The 22588-nt window shown below is 39.9% G+C and overlaps 1 protein-coding gene across 3 annotated transcripts in view; it reads left to right on the plus strand.

The window, feature by feature from the left end:
• The window catches only part of PDE4B (phosphodiesterase 4B), a 228525-nt gene that overhangs the window by 9376 nt on the left and 196561 nt on the right, over positions 1–22588 (plus strand). For all 3 annotated transcript variants that reach the window (XM_068953466.1, XM_068953467.1, XM_068953469.1), the window contains exons 2-3: positions 13219–13329; positions 15787–16022. In XM_068953466.1, coding sequence (XP_068809567.1) covers positions 13288–13329; positions 15787–16022 — 278 coding nt within the window. In that variant the 5' untranslated portion in view covers positions 13219–13287. The remainder of the gene's footprint in view (positions 1–13218; positions 13330–15786; positions 16023–22588) is intronic.

A 22588-nucleotide genomic window follows, 5' to 3' on the forward strand; every position in this document is an offset into this window, starting at 1 on the left:
TTTGGCAGTGCTGGATTAAATATTGCTTCTCTTTTTTGACGTGAGGTATTATTCTAGGGAGGTTTGCTTGTTGTTCTTATTACCAGGAGGAACTGATTTTAGTTGCATATTTTTTGGGAGCAGTATTGCTTTATTTACAAAACAAGGAACAAGCAGAAGACGTCTTCCAAACCTCTCTTCTTGGAATGGTTCACAGCGCTAAAATCCTCTTCACCAGCAGAAGTGTACCTCCTCCGTCTGTCCTTCGCTCTAGGGTTATGATGTGGTGGTTTTTCCTGCTACACTCATCACTTAGGAAACCCCTCTTCTGGTGGGGTTGAATGTATGAGAGAAAGCATTTGCAGACAGCTCCCTTTCCATTCCTGTAATTCCGTATGAGATAGATTGCAATATGGTGTAATCCCTGGGGTGGTTATCGCTATTGCTTCTGCCATATTACTAGGCAAAGAAGACTAATTGCTTCTTTATTTGGTAGGTCTTGTGGTTGCTTACTGGATCAAAGACCTGCCTGTCGGTAGGCGCTAGCGCTTATTTTCCAGCATAACAATGTAAAAAGAGTCTAGAAACGATGAATGGAGAGGGGAAGCCCTGCGTCAAAGGTGCAGCACTTTCGTGTCCAGGCTCAGCTTTGTCAAGTCCACTTTCACTGGGTAGGCTGGGCAGTCATAGAGTTTTGAATTTGTTTTCCAGCACTCTTTTTATGAGGTGGATCCCAGGCAGATAAAAGGACTGGATTGATCTGGCAATGCAGGCGGGCTGTGTGCCGTGCTGAGACATCTGTATATATACCTTCTGGTTTTGAAGTTAGTGCTTTGCCACTAGCGCTTGTGCTATTGAACTTTTATTTGAGACGTTATAATGCGCTGTGTGGTAGAGGGGGTTTTCCGGTGTTACATATGTAGTGCAGGGGATCCTTCCAATCTGCAAGTTAGCTGTGGATCTGGGAAAACACAAGTGGTGGTTGCCTGCTTCTTCGCAGAGATGTGGCAGCCTCACCTCTGGCACTTCAGGATAAATACTTGTGTGTTTGGTGATTGTTCCTGTCGTTGCTCAAGGGGTCCAGAGCACATTTGTTCTGTTTTTACACTTGTACCAGCTACTTGTTTATGGTTGTATAAGACAGATTTTCTTCATAAAAGCTTTTCAGGAAATCACACCTGTTTGTCTTTCGTTATTGATACTGTGATTTTGAGAGCAAACAAGTTGCACATGGATTAATGCTGTGAAATGCAGTCATGTGGCACTTACGGCTGCTTCATGTTGTTTCTTACTTCAGACATATTCTTTGATTTCTCCAAATATGGTTACAGTTAGAAGTTTTAAAAGGGTACTTGTAGGTGTCTAATAACTGTACTTTGTAGTCGGAGTAATTAAATTCATGGAAATTAGTAGTTTGAAATAAAAAAATTGCAAGCAGCATAAAATTATGTTTTTTCCTGCGTTCTGATATTTATCACTGAACACCCAGTGATTAAAATGCAATGCACATTTTTACACTATAAATGCAAACAAATGCTATTATTATTTCCATGGATTTTTTGATTTAAATTACCTAGAGAGGATTTTATTCTGTGTTGGAAGTCTGTGGAATCGGATCGTCTTTGCTTTTTCTGCAGAGGAGGGTGAAAGGAGCGTTCTCCATATGTCTGTGGGGTTAAAATTATCCTGAATCATGTGTGGCAATAGTTCTGCAGATAGTACAGTTCTGTACTGCACAGCTAAAATGGGTAAATCTAAAGAGATGAGCAGCATGCGTGCTTTATTCTGGAGTTGTGCAGAATATTGGAAGTTGAGGCTCTCCATTGGACTGGACTCTTATGTTGTCCCTGTACCTAAAGCTTGGCCCTTTAAAGTAAGATTTTTTTTTTTCCAAATGTGCAATAGATTTTTTTTCAAAAATAAAGATATAAGGTCATATTGTAGTTTACATTTGTCAACTTTCTGGGTATTTCCCGAAAGTTCTACCCCAGAGGACTGCAGTGATTTGTAGTGATAGGCAAGCTGACTCCTAAGCCCAGGTAACTCAGTTAGTGCTGAGAACTCTCTGCCTGAGGGTGAGATGCGAGTGGAATATTCCCTTGCTCCAGCCCATGGAGGAAGGAAAATAGCAGATAGCTAAGACTGAATGTATGGCAGTGAATAGTGAATGCAGACATGCAGCAAAAGGCCTTTTGTAGATTCAGGCTTACTGGTTTTCTACCTTTTCTGGTCTGTCACCCACCCAAGGGCTGACAAACTTCTTGGTCTGCCAGTATCCCAGAGTCCTGTGGAAGTGGAAGGAGTTTGGCATTTGGTGCCTATACTAATTAAACATCGTCGTGCAGCTCTGAAGTGGCTGGAAGTGGGTGCTGTTTAATCCGTACTAGCGAGATGTTGCTTCCTTGCTGCTGCTCGCTGCCCTGTAGCGAGGCGGAGCAGACACGCGTCCTCCCTGGCGGCCCGCCTCACCCAGCCGGCCTGGGGACACTTGCCCTTCCCTCTGTCCAGCGGCAGGCAGCGTGAAGGGAGGCAGAGTCCTGGCGCTGCCTCCCCAAGCACCATTGCCTCCTCTCTTGCTGCGCCCTTGCTTAGCGGTGGTGGCCGTTCTGGTCACTGGCTCTGCAGCTGCAGAAAGGGAAAAGGAAAATGGCTAATTCCGCGTGCCGCCCCTCTCCTGAACCTTGGGGTTTGTCCCATTTCTTGCATTTCCTGCCGTTTTCCGCAGCAGAGGTCTGCCTGTTCAAACCCTGGAGCTGTGAAATGCAGACCTAATTTAAGTGTATTCAAACTGCTTCCTTGCCTGCGCTCTCAATAGTTTCACTGCCAAAGTGCCCACAGTCTTTCTCTTTCGGGATGTCTTATGAACGCCTTTTGGGGCCAGGCTGCAAGCTGTTCTGGGCACTGTATTTACCACAGGGAAACAGCTGAGGGTACGTATTTCCCAGATTTATTATGGGCATCTGTCTGACTTGGTTTCAGGGGAAAAAAAAAATACCGCAAGCTCTCGAAGGACAGGAATAGGAGCATTTCCTTATCTCAGTAGATGGAAATTTATGGCGGGAGCGCCTGAGTGTTGAAGTGAGTTAGGAGTAGAGGAGTGTAAAGCCTTTTGAAAGGAGAGGAGAAGCTGTCCTGTAGTGCCTCCTCCTAAATCCTGTACGAACAGATTAAACTGAATGTAATTAATAACATCAAGAAGAAATCCATTAAGTTGTTATAGTAACTGGGAAGCCTAGGTTTAAAATGTATGATCTAGGTGACTCAGCAGTGGGGGGAGGGCTCTGGAAGCCCACATATGGAGAGCTGGCAGCATCTCATTCCATGGTCTCCTCTCTCTCTGCCCATGCCCTAGAAAGCTCTGCGGGAGGCAGCAAGGCGGCTAAGGCTCTCGCCAGATCCTGAGCACGTTTGCCAGTGAGAAGGACAAGCTAATTCTGTGCATCCTATCTCCTGCAAAAAAGCAAATGATTTTCCAATTGTAAATCTGCATATTGATTAATGCTCATCTCTGCAGCAGGCATGCCCATTCTGTGTCTTGTGATACTTGAAGAAAGTAGGCAAAACTCACCAAAAATAAGTGGTAATGGTAGCAGTGCTAGGTCTTTCTGATAGGATGTTCCAGAATGTGCAACAGCGAAGCTGTGGATTCTTGTATCCCCCAGGGTAACGACACTTTGTTCCTAGAGGTCCTCTGGAAGGAGGGTATCTACCGAAATTTCAAAAATGTCATAAAAAAAAAAAAGCTTCCTGTGACTTGTTTGGGATCTGCTTATAGATTCGAAAAGGAGTACGTTACTTTCTTTGGCGTCATTAGAAAACTCTTGTGTCAAATGAATGTGGGAAAGGATTTTTTTTGTTTATGTATCTGTGTATTTTAATTATTTGCTCTCAGTATTTTCTCGAGACATTCAGGATACAGCTGCTACAAAACAGTACATAAACATTTAACTGTTTACTCTGCAAGTGTGATCATCAGTTAATAGTGTGAGGTGTCTGAGGAATACAAAGTGTAAAGATTTGGGATGCTTCATACAGCCTCGTGTGAAGATGTTTTTTACCACTGTAATCTGGACGATTCTTAGTATGTAATTCTGCATGCAGAATTAATAATAGACCTTTGAAATAGCAAAGGCTTGCTTTTTCGTAATACACTTCTCACGACTGTAGGTAGCTTCTGCCTTAGGAACAATGAAGTTATTGTGAAGCAATTACTTGCATAATGGCAAGTTCTAAACCTAGAAGTAATTTGGCAGAGTAATGATCTGCAGTGAACTTACAATATTTAGACAGTAACTAGCAGTATATTGCATCTTTTCCAGTTAAAAATTAGTATTAAAAAGGCTTGTCACTCTTATATAAGAATTTGGATTTATTTAAAAAGCATACCCAGGTGAAAGGCTGACTGTACTGGAAAACCTATATAGATTTCTCAGTATATAGTAGTTTCTCATATATAGATTTATCACCTGGTTTAGTGTTACAGCTACTTCTGGTTTATGTGGAATTCCTGTGCTGTAGGTAGACATTCACGGCTGATGAAATGTAGGAGTATCCAAGTGTTTAACTTCCTGATCTGAATTTAATATTTGATCTATCAGCAATTAAGGTTAAAAGTAATTAGGCTCCATGTGGTCAATGGAAATATTTATTGCATTCATAAAAAATAAACTAATGTATATTTATTTATCTGTACAAAAATTGTGGATGAGGGTATGGCGACGTTAAAGGCCCCAAGGAAATTCTGACTGTTACATGTGCCATGTGGAGTTCTTTGACCTACAGTATATTAGAGTGAAGAGAACAGGGTGAAAAGCTGATACCTGACTTTTTAAAAACATTAAATTCTCCAAATTATAAGAAAGATGTTGAAATATTGCTTTAGATTTTGCAGGGGAAACTAATTCTTGCTGTAAAATCTATCTAGTAATTGAATTCTGTTGTTGTACTGCAGGAATGCAGGTGCCCTTTAGCATTTCAGTAAGGTAATTCTGGAAGACAGGATTTCTAGAACACCTCCATACTGTACACGCATCGGGGAGTCACGTCACTGGGTGGTAACATGGTCATGTAATCATTCTGTGGAGCAATAATAAGTAATATATCTTCTTAATCTGCTGTGCATCTCTGAAAATCCTTACTGTTTTTTTTTTTTAAAGCAGTTTATATAGATGAAAGAAAACACATAAGTAGTTCTAAGACAGTTATTTTTTTTTCTTAATTGACTCGCACCATTCTGGGAGTTGTGTTGAAAGCCTCCAGTGGCCTTACAGTACTATAAAAAGTTTGTGGATTTGAAGATTTTTTTTTTCCATACTGGAAAGGTGAGTCTAGAGTGCATGTACAGTGAGGGGCATGTTACCATGGTAATTACTTCATTGCATGGCTGAGACTACTACAGTAATTTTTCATACAGAGATCCAGTTCCTGTCCGCAGACACTTTGAACAACCTGCAAAGGCTGTGGGGGCTTCCTTGCATGTGTCCAGCATGCTCGGGCGGCCTTGCGCGCTTCCAGTCCTGCTGCCGTGGAGGTCTGGGTAGTTTTGCTGCTGACTGCAGCAGCAGCAAGGACAGTTCTCCAACGTGTGATGCTGCTCGTAGCAGGAGAGAACAGGACAGGCAAGACATCTATCTTGAAAGCTGGCATTTCTTCTGCCCAGAAGAAAAGTCTACTTTGCCTTCCAGGGCAGGGAACACATTTTTTTGTCTGAGTAAAGTACATCATACAAACAAAAGGGGAAACCTTGCAGAAATGTTATGCCACTTTTGTGATATATAGCATTTTGGAGGCGGATGTCTTGTGGTATAAAAAGGTCATTTTGTTTTTGCATCGTGCTGTTGTTTTGACTTTTTTGCATTGGAACAAGCAGTGCCATATTCTTCTGCCCTGAAGTAAGATTAGTTTGAAAAACTACTGGAGTGTTGATCTACAGAAATTTTATTTCAGAGAATACAATATTTTATTTCAGAAAATACAGGAGTTTGGGCTTGATCATTTGTGTCCAGTAGCGTTACCTATTTTAAAAAGAACCCAAATATTTCAAATACGTATTTTTGCTTCATTGCTGCAAAGGTAAGGAACTACCTTTTACCCCAAAGTACTGAAATTTTATTAAAAGAGCAGTATTAATTGCAATTATTGGCCTCCTCTTTAACAGTGGTTGAATGTCACTTACCTTATGGGACAGAGACGAATGAAATCCTAACAATTGTTGCATCTATGGATAAAAATGTGGACCCTTTCCACCAGGACTCCATTTTCAGGTGCTATAGTTTCTCTGAGTTGTCAGCGATGTGCAGAGCACTGGTCAAGTTCTTTGAACAGTTGGGGCATCTTGTGTGTTCCTCTGTTGTTGGAATTTCCAGTTCTGCAATTCACTTTGCAACTTTAATGTTTTTTGGAATAATGTAAGACAGAGAAAGTTTCCTCAACTCCAGATTGAGCATGGGTATGTATGTATGGAGTGCACACGTACTCTGTGTTTGTTACAGTTAATAAGCTTCAATTTGGACAGAAGAGCCAGAATTTTCATGGTGATACAAACAAAGTCAAGGTGAGCCAAATTTCATGCTTGTCGGTTTTATCAGTGGACTTTTATGGGATGGACAGAGTGTTTCATTCTGAAAGGGCTATTAGCGTGGAAGAACTAGGTTAAATCAGGTTTGCAGTTCAGCATTCTACAATAACGCAATACCATCCTTCTTGATATTCTAAATGCCAGGCTTTACCTCTGCAGATGAAACCGTGCAATTTAATTTTTAGCTACTTTCTAATTCTATAGGAAAAGGGGAATTTCAGAAAAGTGAAGCCAATTAATGAACCACTTATCCTCCAAAGTGGCAGCATTATGTGAAATGTTCTTAGATGCGAATTTTGAAATGGAATTGAATTCTGGCAAGCATCAGATCCTACATTTGGAGAATTTCCTTGGTTCTAAATTAACAACTACTTTTGAAACCACAGAATGTGACTACTCTAAGATAAATAGTGAGTGGGGGAGTTAGGAGAAGGATGTGGGTTAAAAATAGATTCTCTTTTCTAATGCATGCATGTAGAGCTTGTATACGCTTTTCTCCTGGACACTATTGTGCAAGGGTAAGTATAGCTAGTTCTCTGTTTTATTTCTGGCTCTGCTTCTCACTGATGTGTGATTTTGAGTAAGTCACTTAATTTCTCCGTGCCTTTGTGTCTGCCCTGTAAGACCTACCTAACTTGTCAAATGCTTTGAGGTCTGTGGATGAAAAGTATTGTAATGTTGTTATTGAAGGTGTCCAAAACCTGAGGAGGAAATAGCTGAGGGATCAGTTAACTTCACTGTTAGTAAATGGCCATTTTTCTGGCCGTTTTTCAGATCATTTTTCAGGTGACATGTATGTTCCAATTTATGTTGTGGATTTTTTTGAGACAATGCACTGTAGCGTAAAATGATTATTCCTATGTCTAGTAATAGAGTAATAGCAGCTATGTCTGTACAAAATCACTGATCTTGAAAAATAAATCCTTACAATTTCTTTCACAAAAATGATACTGCAAATAGGCAGAGTTGTTAGAAACAATACGTTGAATGTGAATAGATGTTCTTATCCTAAAGTAACCTGATTTTATACTCATTTAACAGCGCAGAGGTCTCTCTCAAACTTTTCTTTCTCCTTCCTTGTACTCCATACAGGATTGTCTTCTACGTGCCGTCTGTGATACAGGGTTTATGAAAACACGAATTTATCAGCGGCAAAATTCTTGTTCCTGAAGCGAGAAAGCAGGGGGACAAGGAGACACATAGAAGCAGATGCTTACCTGGAAACAGAGCATCAATTGTTTTTGCTTATTTATTCATTTATGTCTGTGGTCAGAAAAGCTAGTTACGGACCTCTCTATTATCCCTACTGAAGCATTTAACCTAATTAGCCATTGGAATAGGTTTTGCATCAGGCAATTGAACTATTTTGTCGAGTGGTATTTCATGATCTGCGTAATTTTCGTGAGGCCAGGGTACGAGACCAGCGAGGCCTGCCTGACCACGACTGTCTGCTGCAGAAGCCCGCGGGCAGCTTCAGTGGAGACTTTGTCCTCCAGGTGTTGATGAATGCCACTTTGTGAAGATATTGCTAGGTGTCTGGTCATGCCTGTTCAGCCCCTCACTCGTTTTATAAGCTACCTGGAAATAATCCGTAACAGCAAAAAGGGTTTTATGGTATTAGTACTCAAAGGAGGTTCTCGTTAGTTTTTATGGGCTTTTAACCTAAGCAATGCAAGACAAAAATGGATTAAAAATTTCCTAATGCTGTGGAATTCTCCAGATTAAACTGTTGTTTATACTGAAGTTTTTAAGGGTGTCTTCACTGACTTTGCAGGAATTTGTATGGCATTTTTCTAGACCTTTCAGCTTCCGTATCTTGTCTTACACAGCACTGTAAATGTCTGATCACGGGATAGCGATGTGTGTCTGGCTGGGGAGAAACTGAGCTGGGTGCCTGGCTAGTCTCGTGATGGGAAAAGGTTTCTGAGGCAATTTGGGAACGGCATTTATAGCCAAGTCTCTCTTCAGCATGGGACCTCACCAGAAGATGTCCAGCCTGGCTGCAGCATTGCACTGTGACTTCTCTGCTTGCCCATAGACCTCCCTTGCCAGAAGCAGCTGGTAGCAAATCCTGTCTCGCCACAACGCTGCTGAGTGTGCGATAAGCTTCTGCCCTGTGATGCGAACGTGCGAGGCACAGATGCTGCCGTGAGAAAATGGGCTAGCTGAGCTTGTCTCTTGCATGACACTTAAGTTTGAGGGGTCTGCTGTTCGCTAGGCTGTTAGCCTTCTTTGCAGATGCTTTGAGCTTTCTCCGTCAACCTCTTTTTCTGCAGTCTGCGTACAGTTAATATTTCTTCTTAGCTTTGTGGGCCCCTTCCTTCGTAGGTGTCAAAAATAGCTTTGTTTTGGTTCTCTAGGAACCTCTTGCAATTCTGATTTTGCATTCCATCTTTTCTCAGTATTATTTAGAAGGTAGAGTTTTTTGAAAGGACAAAAATTGCAAGTTTTGGGAATGTTTGGTTTACAAGGGGCTCTCTCTCCACTTATAAACTGAAGAGAAAGGAGAGCTCCTTTGAGGATTTTAGAGCTTTTGTAACTAAAGCAATATTTGAGTGAGTTTAGGACAGTAAAAAATAGTATCAGTGGCATGAAGCAAGTGCTGTATTAGCTAGCAGTGACACAGTAAGCAAGTCTCCCCACACCGTTCATCCAGCGCATGCTAATCCCGCCTGATCTGCAGTGTTTCTGTTATCTGGGCAAACCAGCAAGGCTTAGTAAATTATGCTGCTTTCCTGATAAAAACACACGGGGAACATGAAGTCTCTTTTTAAAAAAAAAGCAACCAACCAATCTAAAAGGGAAAACTTGAGTTACATACATTTTCTGTCGCACTGTTGTTTTTTGTTGTATTTTTAAACTGACAGATTTTTTTTTGAAGCGTAATTAATAACTGTTCTTTGCTCTCTGAATGCTGTTCAGTTCCACTCTGCGGAGTGGGAGGCTTTGCAAGTCGTTTGCACGTAGAAGAAGAAAGGTATAAATTGCACCTTTTAATAGTATGCTTTCAGAAGTAATTACCTTGGAAATCCTGTATGTGCTTGTAGGTAGCACTATTAAGCCTCATCCTTTGCTGCTGTCAGAAATGATTTTTAAATTACTTGCTTTTGACCACAGTGGTAGAGAAATTGTTTTACAAATATAAGATTTAAAAGCCATTAACATAGTAAAGAAAATAGAATAGTTTATTTGTAATTATTTCTTCTGCCTAGGCTATTGACATTTGCCTGAAAATGTCCTATATGAAATATGGTTATATTTTCTTAGTGGTAACAGTGAAAAAATGTTGGCTATATTTCACTGGAGCTCTGCAGAGCACGTTAGGCCTAATGACAGTAAGCAATGTAATATTATGTTCAAATTAGCATTGATTTTCCTGTCATAACTGAAGCAAATGAAGAACAATGGCAGTGTAATTGTACCCTCTCCTGGAAATGAAAGAGTTACTGGTGTTTCTGGAATGGACTAACTTTGTTATTCTCAGCTTTAATGATTAGATGGCCAGAGAAAAGATGAATCTTTCCAATCCTCTTAACCTTGGAGATATCTGAGTAAGAAACCTCCTAATGAAAGTTAAGACATTATGTTAAGAAGGGTAATTCAACTGGTGGTAACATGGGCAGGGAAGTGTCTCTTTAAGTTTTTATTTGGCTCTGCAATATTCTGTGTTTGACAGAACTTTTCCAGTTTGACAGAACTTTCCCAGATATGTACAAAGAGTATCCTGGGGATAGCATTTCTTTTTTAAAATAAAATAATTGGTTTAATTGACATTATAAATAAATTTGCATTTTGATTACTTTGCACAGATGCCTGACTGCTTAAAGGCAGCTAACTAGTTCAGACTTAGTTTGAAGATTCAACCTGTAATTCACAGGTTTGCCAGTTACACCTACACCTTAGAGTGGTCTTGAAAGAGGACAACCTAGAGTAGCCAGTTCTTCTCCGGTTGGATGATGTTAGTAGATTGTTAGCACTTCTGTAGCAAACCTATTCGATGGGAGAATTGCACAGATAAGAAATAAAGCTAGTTTTTTCCCTTAGGCAATTCTACCTTTTCTGGATCTGTTTTCCAGATTACAGGCATTTGTTGTAAGAGACGCTGTTAGTTCTGTTTTATGCAGTGCTATAAAGTCTAAAACTAGTCTCTCCAGACGTCAGCATTTTATGAATATCAGAATGGGTCACCTTTCCTAGGGACCAGTGAATTTCATGGAGCTGAGGGCTAAGTATTGCTTTAACGTTTTAAAATTGTTTGTTTTGTTTAAGGTAAAATACAAAACCATCCCTGTTCAGGTATCGGTTGCTATTTGTATCTCAACTTGCCTTTGACCAATGTTAAATGCAGATGGGGTTAATTTTTTCTTAACAGAATTCTGTGCAATTTCCAGTTCCTAGGTAAGATTCCATGGCTTTTGTCTTGAGAGAAGAGCTAGACCTGAGATTATTGCTTTTTTAGTGACTGTCACCTCCTCTGAGTATTCCACCCTCTAAAGTTCTGATGATCCCTCAAGAGAATTGGGTTGTTTGAATGTTATCCCAGCTCACAAATGATGTATCTGTGTGATCGGATAATCTCCTTCATCCCACTCTTGTCTTTAGTAAAGCTTCTCTATTAATTCACTGTTTGAGTTTCTGTTTTTATCTCTGATCATCTTTAGGTTCTGCTGAACCTGTAACGATGAGCAATTTGTTGCTAGGAAAAATATTGTCACTAGTAATATATATGCTCCTTGTACCGTACCAGTACTGCTGACAGTCAGGAAGAAGCAGGTACAGTACTGCAGAATGTCTTGTGTGGTCTCAGTTTCACTGGGTTTGGTTTTGTGTTTCCCTATCTCTAAGTCTTTGTGTCTTGCCCTCTTGAAGAGTGGGGGGAAGTGAATTTAGAGCATGACACCAGCTAGATTAACAGCTTTGCTTACCAAAATCCTTTGTTAATCCAAAGAACTAGCACTGCCTGATCAACAAAAATGTAATCTTCCTGGCCCTGCGTTCACTGTGTTTCAGGCTTCATCCAGGAGGGAGTATCTGTAGGGGCCAAAAGGTGAATCTGCTTGTCATGTAACCTCTTCTGCCTTTAGACTGGCCCATGTAGCAGCCAAAATGTGTGGGAAAACAGTAACACAGTGAAATATGTGTCTTGTATTGCAAATCATACCAGAATTTGAACATTAAAATGTGTTTTAGAAATTCCTTAAATAGCGGATTTTGCACTGGATGAGTTGAATAGCTATTTTTAAAAAAGTGTGTAGGACAAGCAGACTTTATCACATGCATGCATATAGTTTTATCCTGACAGTTGTCAGTTGCTAGTTTCAAACACTTAATTCATACCTTCAGGATAAGTCTTCACCACTCTGGAATTACAGAAGCATTTGCTGTCATTTTTGAAAAACGCTATCACTGAGCACTAAAAAGTTCAAGTGGAAGAACTAGGTCAGCTTAGTGCAAAGAGAGATCGCCTTCCCTGCCTGAAACATACATTCCAGCAAAATAGAGTAGACCCAATTGAAAGAAAACTTTCTTTGTAGTTCAATGTCAAATGCAAAACTTTGCTACTTCTAGGCTTTTCCTATTACCCATACTTAAGTAGCCTACTGGGGTAATGTTTCTTTCTTGAAGATGTGGGGTAGTAGAAAGAAACTCTTTGCCAGTACCAGAAGATTACATGAATTAGAAAATATGCATGGGTGAAATGTTTAGGTAAGCCTCTTGGTGTTTTTTTTTCTTTTTTCCTGGGTGTTAGTAATCCCAGGTGTCAGATCCTTCAAGTTAAGACACAAGAAAAGAATGACTCGAGTTTCAACAATAATTTAGTCATGACTATTGTAAATATTGGATTTTCTTGATAGGCTCCTCTAAAATGCAGTAAAGCATTTTGACAGTCTGCAAAAAGTTGTCCTACAGCTCTACCTGTTCTTTGGAGGAAAAAAAATTCAGTGTTCTGTCTTTGTGTAGCCATCAGCGTAGCGTTTTCATAAGTACCAAGTCCACTGCAAGAAAGAGCGGGGGGCCCTGGCAACGCTCCAAGGCTGGTGGGTCCTGTGTGCTGGTATCTTGTGCTGCTTAAGCTGGTCGGCTGTGTTTCGTTTCTTCTCAGCGCTCTTCTGTAAATCAAAGCGGCTGCAGTGTCTCCCTCTACAGAAGGCTATAATTTAGTGGCTGAAGTGTTGTATATGTGCCAGTATATTAATAAATAACGTATGTTTTTGAGTTACAGTTACATCCTAGAATCGAATACAAATACAATTCCTCCTCTTAATTTTGTGTTTTTGACTGACTTCTGTCAGAGCCAGCTCAAGGGGGGGCTCCCTGAGACCTTCTATACCATACTTCTGAATACGGGCTTATTTAAAAACCCTCCCATATTCTCTGTAAGTAGAACCCTTGGGCTGTGATCCACTATTACTAGACGTGTTTCAAGGCTGGCTTAGCTTGTATGGTTTTGTGAATGCTGATTGGTTTAAGAAGATTTTACAAAATATTATATTGTCCTTTTCCTAATAGAGTGCCACACTTGCGTAACATGGGCTGCCAAATGTCTTATGAAAATGGACCATCAATTATAAATCAGCTGTGATGTTAGCAGTTAGCTACATAGTTTGTTATGAAAACCAGTTATTATTCAAAAATACAACCACAACTATTTTTTCTTTCAGGTTGCCCATCTAAAGAAATTGGGTTGAACAAGAGCAGTTCTTATAACAGGGTGCACTTTCATCTCTATAATGAAGAAAAGCAGAAGTGTCATGACAGTAACTGCAGATGAGGTAAGTTTTTAAAAAGGATTGTTTTGTTTTTTCCAGCACTTTATGAAAGTCAGATCAAAAGTTGATTAATTCTTAAAAGTGTCTGCTGGTTTTGTTTTAGTTACTCATTGATTTCCCTGGAGTTGCTTGCAGCTTATATAATAAGCAGAAACTAAGCCCCACACAATAAAAAACCAACCAACCAAACCCCCCGGAACTTCTCACGGTGCTTATGCAGAGTGTGTACTTTAATATTGTTTGTTGGTCGGCATAATAAAGGCAGGCACCAAGGACTAAACATTCCTATACCTTATGGGAATTCTGTTCTGGATCCGGTCTTTGTGAATGTGCTGTACTTTTTATATTTAGAAGCATTCAGCAGCTCTCATTACAGTAGTTGCCGAACACCTAATGTGATGATGCATGTGTTACTCCATTACTGCACTTGCTAATCATCATCATCATAATCCCCTATTCATTAAGCTCCAGCTCCAATTCTCTGGAGAAATGCATCAATCTGTAATGATGGCAGGATAACTGCAGCATTAATTGTCTTGTTTGTCACAGCTTGGTCTCTCTGAAAATGGAAAACCACCTGGAATGTATGTGAAAATACAGCAGAGAAGTTGAACCTAATAGCTTATGTATCCTATGGTAGTTCTCCAACAGAAAAGCGATTCCATATGTTGCACCGCTTCATAGTCAGTTTTCTTGCACATGCTACTGGGTTTGCTGGAATCCACTCTGTCCACGCTGATTATAACGAAGGCAGGCATTTGAAATCTAATGAGGAGTTAAAATACTGTGGTTCTGCTGTATATTTCTTTAAAAAATATTTTAAACGGTCTTCTAAAGATTATTAATAAAGGCAGGTCAAGTCAGATCTCCATACGGAAGACCAGCTTTCCTTTCTGGGGTTCCTAGGAATATTTTTGACATGAGGACAGTTTTGTCTTGTGAAAAAGGAGGGTTTAGATCGCTGCAGATGCCTTTTGGAAGCGCAGTATGCCAAATATTTAAGCTCCGATGTAAGTCATTATGATTTTGATGCCTTAATAACTTCATGAATGTGGACGAACATCCTGTATAGCACTTCAGGCTATAATCAAGCAGTAAAGCGTCTTTGGGCCGTGTTGTTTCCTGTGTGGATGCTTCACAGGGCTGTGGGAGGGGCAAGCAAACAGGGAAAGGTTGAGAAAACTGTTTAAGTGTGCCATTCTTCCCTCAGTCTTGTCTTTCATTCCCATGTTGAGAGTCCTTCATGCGATAAGAGGGAGGACAGTGCCATGGAGTTGTTTACTTTAATAGTCCCATGTCCTTTACACTAGAAACTGCGAGGAAATGGAGGACACATGCTACTTTGCAGTTGTCTTCATGATGGACCTAATAACTGGTTACAGAAAATTAGACCGCTCATTTATTTTTCGAAGTTAGCAGGTCACCAGTTGTCGCTCATAATGTGTTTTCTCAGAGCTCAGCTAGATCCTTCTACAGTCAGGACTGTGCTGGCTGGAGAGGTGAGGGGGAGGACCTGACGGTTGCAGTTGGTAGGGACGCGAGCGCAGGGGCTGGGAGGCTGCGAGGTGGGTGCAGAGAGCAGGACAGGGATCGAAACTCGGGAGCAGGTAGAAGAAGAGGAAAAATGCGAGGGATTGCAATAGATATACGCATCTATACCTTCCAGCTGCTAGTGCTAGCTGCTGGTGCCAGCATGTCATGCACAGTACAGAAATATTCTCATTTGTATCGAACAATTATATTTGAAGGACTAGCTAAATTCTCAAAGTAAGACAAAACCAGCAACCCTCTTGCAGTGATATTTCACTTGGCTTGGCTTTGAGAGGACTGACAGGCAGCTTTGTGATTATTGTGATACTTTGAAATAAAAATCGGTGGAAGCTCTTAGAGGAAATACTGCTTTAAAGGGATGAACAACTTTTTTTCTGAGGCTATTTCTGTTAGGAATACCAGACTTAGTGTAGCTAAGCGGGGAATTCTTCATAATGAAGAGCTCTTTGATGATTCAGGATGTCCAAGTCAGTATTCCTGGCACCTTTCTCTGCCTGAAGATTCATCAGAAAAAAGTGGCAAACCAATATGTTTGTGGTGTGCAGAGGAATGATTCTTTGGATGAACAGTGAATGGAATATATTTTTTAAAAGTTTAAAATATTGGAAGTTTAACATAGCGCCCAAGTGACTTGGATTGTCGAAGTGTTCAGAATTAGATGTTGATTTTAGCTTAGAAAAGTTATGAATGAATTTGAGAATTAAAAGCTTTGTAAAATAACAATGCGATACAGGCAGAACTGTGCTAGGATTTCACAATACAGTTATCTTTTGTGAGTAGCTATGACTGCAGAACAACATCACTGAATGTTTTATATTTTTTAAAAAATCTGTAAAACATTTGAAATTTGTAAAAATTTTGAAAATATTTGTATGTGCAACTTCAGTGGCTTTTTTTTTGTCTTTTCAGCATGCACTGGATTACCTGGAGTGTGGCCTGAGCAAGTCCTACAGTACTTCTAGCCATGCTCTGGGCATAGACCTCTGGAGAGGAAGAAGGTGTTGCTCTGGTAATTTGCAGTTACCACCACTATCCCAAAGACAAACAGAAAAAGCAAGGACGCCGGACAGAGACATCATCTCTAGACCAACGACTCTGCCTTTGTTGACACCTCCAAGTATTGCAATCACTGCTTACCAAGACTGGTAGGTTGTTTCCATTTGTTACGAACCTCATGTTGTTTCTTTAGAGCGTTTTTTGTTTGTTTTTACAAAGTCCCTAGACATTAATCTTGTATGTATTAATCAATATTGTTCATGTCTGCTGGTTGGTGGATCATGGACTTACGTTTGGAAAGTAATTGCCTGCCTTTTTTGAAACCCCACTTCTATTACAAAGCTCTTCCGTTCGCTTTTTGTGCATCTTCATGCAAATTTTGTCGTGTAAATTCTGATCTCAGCCAAAGGAACTCTGCTATTAGCTCTCCACCTACAGAAGATTTCAGGAATGGCCGTACATGCTTATAGAACAGGTTGAAGAAAAGGGCTTTAGGTCTTGGGCCGTTTCTTGTCCAAGTGCTAGGAGAGAGGCTTGGGAAGAGCATTTGAATCTGATATTAAGCTAAAGAAAAGGCCTGAAGAAACTGTCAGAGAGATGATTAAGAGGGAGTGGCAAAGAGATGAGTTCCAAAACAGAAACTGAATATTAAATGCCAAAACAAGGAAGCTCATCTGGAGGAGGAGAGGAAGACAAGCCCCGAGTGTTCATGTATTAGAATCACGATGGTGGAAGTTACCGGGAAATGAATTTTAGCCTTTTCCATTTGACTTCTGGGAGCTCCAAAACCTGTAGTAGTAAGCTATTATGCAACCTTTGAAATTAGATGTCTGGCTTGCCATATAAATTCTGAAATGACATTGCTGTGCAACTTTAAACTCTGTATCTCAGCTTCACATTTCAAATGTACTTTGGATTCTAGGTTTTTAGATGCTCCATTCTCAGTTTTGCTTCCTAGCTGCAAGGCATGTTCACTTCACTGTTTCCAAGTATGAGTCTGGTTTTAGCATCTGTTAAGTTCAGCACTGTTCAAGGCTGGCATTTCAGTTTGTATTTATATTGAACAATGATCTTTGGAGGACTACCGAAGTTCATTTGTTACGGGCTTTTAATAACAGTTTTCCTATTGAAAATAGGAGTTTAGACTATACGCTTGAGACAGATGAGATAAAGAAATCAAAGGGGAATTTGCAGGGACTTTTGTTTAATGTTTTCCTTTAATCGCTGTGGATAAAGTTAATGAGTTGTCTAGTTTTAGATGGAAAGAGCACTTTGACAATGAAAGGGTTAATTTACCATTTATAAGCCTTTTGAAAATATCCCTTGCGGTATATTTGCAGTAATTCATAATCTCATCTGCCAGACAGTGGAGAGTCTATTCATGTGTGTGGTTTTAAACAATGAATTAATTTTGCTCTTTGGAACACCTTAATATGTGATGTAGGCGAACACAAGGAATTGCAATGGATTTGTGATTGGTTTCCCTTGTAACACAAGGGGGCATTGCTGCTCCTCTCTCCCAGTGCAGCAGGATGAGTGTATGTGTATCATAGGCAGTAGTACAACATGTATTATTCTAGAATGTTATGTTAGTGAAAGAAAAGATTTATAACTGACACTTAAGTTACTGGTCTTTCTGTATCGTTATTGATCTCTTCTAATAAGTAAGCAATTAGTTCATGACCTCAGTTTCAGCTTGAATCTTACGTATCTGTTCATAACCACACAGACAGTTTGGTGTTGCTGGTTATTGTGACTGTGTAATTCAGAATGCTATTCCAACACACATTGTTATGGTGCACAGGCATCACCTTTCTGACGTGAGCACCAGCTAGGCTGACTGCTCTTAGGGCTGGGCAGAAAGCCGTTCTCATCTCTCCCATTTGCTGTTCAAGTTCTAATCATTAAGGGCTTTTGAACAGGTGAGCAATGTTCTGTACCCCATGCTAGGCATTTACTAACCTACACAATTCCCACTTACTCAGGGCCGGACCACACAGAAGGAAGGTACAGTCATGCTTGAGATTTGTCTGTGTAGGAGAGGTGCAAGCCACATCTGGTCCCAAAGCTGTTTAGGCATATTATACTGCGGTACGGTCCTGCACAAAATATACCTGAGAGTCAGATTATATTTATGTAAGCATGGTACGTGCCAGTGTGTCGAAACAGCTTTGGAACGATAGGAGCATTAAGAGACTCGGTGAGTGGGCAGTAAGAGGATAGGAAAAATTCAGCATAGATAAACATGAAGAGATGCATCTGAGCATGAAAGAATCATAGCTGCAAAACAATATTGCTCAGGAGCAAGATCCTGGATGTAGGATGGATAGTCAGTAATGGTCAAAAAAGCAAATCAGATGTTAAAGATTTCAAGGAAAAGAATAGAGAATAAAATAGAGAACATCAGTACACCATGGTGAAAACAAGTCTGGTCAAATCTTGCAATTCTGGTTTCTTCTCTCAAAAAGGATGTGGCAGAACTAGAAAGCATTCAAAGCCCAGCTAAGATGATCCAACATACGGAACAGCTTCTGTGCTAGGAGTGATTAAGTAGGCTGGAAATTTTCGGTGTCAAAAAGACACAGTTGAGGGGAAAGGGATAGGATAGAGATCTTACGAATGGTGTGACGAGAGTAGGCAGGTAATCTGTGGTTATGGTCCCTTCCAATGTAAGAACAAGGGGCCATCAAATAAAGTGATAGGGCAGGTGTGAAGCAAGTGCAAGGAGCTGGTTCCTTACACAGCGTGCAGTGACTCTGTGGAGCTTTGTGCTGTGGGATCCTGTGAATGCTGAGAGTTCAAGTGGGCTCAAGGGGAAAGCTTAACAGATCCTGGAAGAGAAATCTCTTCTGCATTTCTTCTGAATGCATAAAACCTATCTCTTGTTCAGTTTCTAAGCTGCAAATTGTCTGGGACTGGGAGAATTTTTGAGGGAAAGTACCATATATGTTTGCTTTCTGTTCCTTAGATGTCTGCTTTTAATCCCTTGAAGAGGCAGGGTGATGGGCTAAATATACCCTTGGCCTGACCAGTAAGACCATTCTTACGTTGCTAGTCTAACTTTCACCTCACTTGAAAGGTATCTTTCCTCAGAGTTTTAATGAAAATGCTGAAACCACAGGCAGAAATTTAACATTGTAAAGCAATTGGCAGAAAGACTTGGCTTCAAATGTAGGCAGCCTAATGCCGCTAAACGATATAAATCTCAGACTGAGACAGGAAAGAACTAATTTTCCTCTTGAAAAGCCTGTCCAGCTTTTAGTTTCTTAGGATCGTAGGATAATTCAGGTTGGAAGGGACCTCGGGAGGTTTCCAGCCCAACCTCCTGCTCAAAGTGGGGTCGGCTCTGAGGTCAGATCGGGCTGCTCAGGGGGCTTTATAGAGTCTGGCCTTGAAAACCTCTACAGACGGAGACTTCACGTTTTATTTGGGCAACCTGTTCCACTGCCTGAACATCCTCAACTTGAAAAAAAAACCAAAACACCCAAACCCTCCTTATATCCAGTTGGAATCTCTCTTGTTTCAACTTATGCCAGTTGTGTCTGGTGTTTCCTGGTGTTTAAGTGAAAGGTAACGGCAGTGTGCTGTTCTTTGCAGGTGTGGTGTGTATCTAGTCCACAAATCTATTCCATTGATCCAGCGTTGTGTATTCAGATTGCGCGGCTTTAGGCCTTTAACATGTCTCTGGGCTGCAGAAACATTTCACTAAATTTATTCCCTGAACGTTGCTTGAGGTCACAGATGTTTTCCTGACCTCTCTTTGTCCATGTTGCATAAGGTAGACAGTCTTGCTATCGCTTGTACAAGAAGTTGTACAGATCAGGTGGGTTGATACTGTTAAGGCAGTGGTGTTAGCAGAGCATGCAAAATGAAACTCTGCACAGAAATTTAAATGCGAGTGGCCTTGGTCAAGGGACATTTGGGGTCCACACAGCTGAAGTGCATAAATAAAGTAAGGCTCAGGCATAGACCTTCTGTAAGATAAATCATGATCTCTCTTATGCATCTAGTAGAAATCTTTTAACCTTCCCTTAGTGCGATTTTTTTCTGAGGGTTCCTAGAGTTGTAGCTTAGAGATGCTTCCTAGAAGAGATCAATAGGACTCATTTAGAAATGTGTAGGTTTACTTGAGCTTTCTGTAATCTATTTCTGTACTTATAAAAACACAGTTGTGGAGCACCTCATTATTATGATATGGAAGGTGATTCTGAGAAATAGTGTCATTTCATTTCTCTACCATTCATAGTAACCATCGTCTTTTTTTTGCAGTGACTGTAAGATTATGAAAGAACTTCCTAGTAACGGTGTTGTGACAGTTAACTTTTGCTGCTGATGTGGTAATTCCTCATTACATTGGTGTACCCTCAAAAACACGTACCAAACTTTTGGAATGGATGTTTTTTCCTATTACCTAGGTCAAGTATGATGGCAATGAGGCATTCCAGAGTTCATACTGAACAAAGAAATCATTTCCGTTTGGGAATTTTGTTTCCTATTTGTGCACAGTATTATAGTCTTTGTAGAAATTTATAATCTTAAACAGAAAAACAGTAAGTAAATTTCCCGAAGGGACAGGGATCAATCAAACTCTGTAAGCAAAGGAGCGCTCTGAACCAGTGTGAAAGCTCTGCCTTTGTAGTTACTTCTTTTTTTTTTTTTGTTAACTAGATTAAATCCCTGGGAAGACTCCTACTGTGTGCATTTGGGTCTGTGTTCTGCTGAATCATTCTACCAGTTCTTCCATTTCTTGTTCCTACAAAAGCTCTAGTACACACTCGTTATTTAACTTTTGTTGCTCTTGTGGTTGAATGCCGTTAAACTTCTGGGTAGTCTTGATTTCTGCTGCCCCAAAGCATTTCACTGTTTGGGGTTCTGCCTTGAGTTTATCCTGGTCATCAGAACAGCCAAATAGTAACTCTCTCTGTCGTGAAATGAGATTTCTAAGTTGAAATCCTGGAAGGGAATTTATATATAAAGTTGTATCTTCCCAGAGTGTTTTGGGGATGCCACACCTCTTAAACGCAATGTTTTCCACTAACCGGTGGAGGATACTTATCTGTGTATGTTAACTTTGGGAGGTTAATGAATGGACTCAGATGGCTCGGAAGTAATTTCGTCGAGGAGTTCTGTTGACATCCAAAGCTGTGAAAATAAGTCTGTGGCTAAGAAGAAAAAAAAAAATTACCTCTGTATTCCTAAAAAAAAATCTCATCTGATTTCCAGGAGTACTTTTTTTTTGCCGGAGTAAGGTCAAAAATCTAAACAACTGTGATACCTGATGACCACTGTAAGAGGCCAACAAGTCAACTAGAATTAATTCTGATATAGGTAGTAAAACTCCAGCAGGGATTTAAAGTAACCATGCATCTTACACAGCTCTACGTGCTACCACACTCCTAGCAAAACCTTACATACCAATGGAGAACATAACCAGCTACATTACAGCAGCTTCAAAACTGTGTTTCCTTTTAAAGATAATTGTTATTATCAGTTAGGTGAAATTTAGTTCTGTCATCACAGAAATAGTACAAAATTCAGTCTGCAAAGTAGCACTGAGCTACAGAATACCTTATAAGAATAAACTGATTATGGAAGTTTGGCTGTTCCTGGGATGCCAGTAACTGTAGTTTAAAGAAAAGAATAGTAGAGATCAAATATAGAACATATTATTTGGGAGACATCGAAGAAAATAAGGTATAGTTGACTCCTTTTGTAAGTGCTTTTCTGGCACATTTTTTCAGAAATCGTCACTTCCAGTGCTAATACAAAGATGAGAACTGTGGGAGGTTAAGCCATCAGTTATATATTATTTTTATTTAAATTATATGGTAACCTAAGAAATAAAGCTACTTCTGAGATTAAGGATTTCTTCTGTGTTTGCCAGAACTTTGTTTTCTTAACACTAGTGCTATTGTGACAAGATCTCTAACCAGCAAACAAAAAATGGGTGGGCTGACTACGAAGCAATAATAATGTCGTGTGATAATATCGTGTGTGAAAATGGCGAGGCAGTATGCATATAAAGTAGTTTTCATAAATTATGCAAGGGAAGAGTATGCAAAATATGCATCTTCAAGTGGTATTCTAAATATAGAAGTCTTATAAGCAACTTCCACATTAATTTTGTCCATAAAAGTTGTTAAATTGTCTTCAGCAATCCTGCTCCATATTTCATAACTAAAGCTTTGTGATAATAAACCTAGGGGAGATGGAAAAGCTACAGTAGGAAGAATTTATTTGTAGCCACCCTTAGGACATCCAAAATAGTTCTCTTATCCTGTTTTTGAGACTTAAAAGCTACTAGATTAGGTTTGACGGAAAGGTAGATTTTGGTTTTAACTGATTTTACACATTTGACTTGTGTGTGTGGAGACATTTTAACTGTTTTGCATAAAGTTCCTGTGTTGAAACAAAAGTATTTTATATGATCAATCCTAAACCATAAGGGAATAAGGAGGTTTTAGGAATTATCTTAAGAGTTCATATGACTAACATTAAATCTAACAAGGACAGCACTTTTTTAGGGCACAGAGATTCTGTGAAATATTTAGACTACTATATGAAATGCTGTGTTGAAATATATATATATTGTTAATGCTCCACTGCAAAAGATGCTCTGTGGGATTGATCCTATTTTCCTTGTCCACCTCAAACCCTTACTGAACTTGGTAGGGATTTGCGGTATGAACGCAGTGTCAGTGTATTAATGCATTCG

The sequence above is a fragment of the Struthio camelus genome, chromosome 8 (genome assembly GCF_040807025.1).
Source record: "Struthio camelus isolate bStrCam1 chromosome 8, bStrCam1.hap1, whole genome shotgun sequence".
Taxonomy (NCBI): domain Eukaryota; kingdom Metazoa; phylum Chordata; class Aves; order Struthioniformes; family Struthionidae; genus Struthio; species Struthio camelus.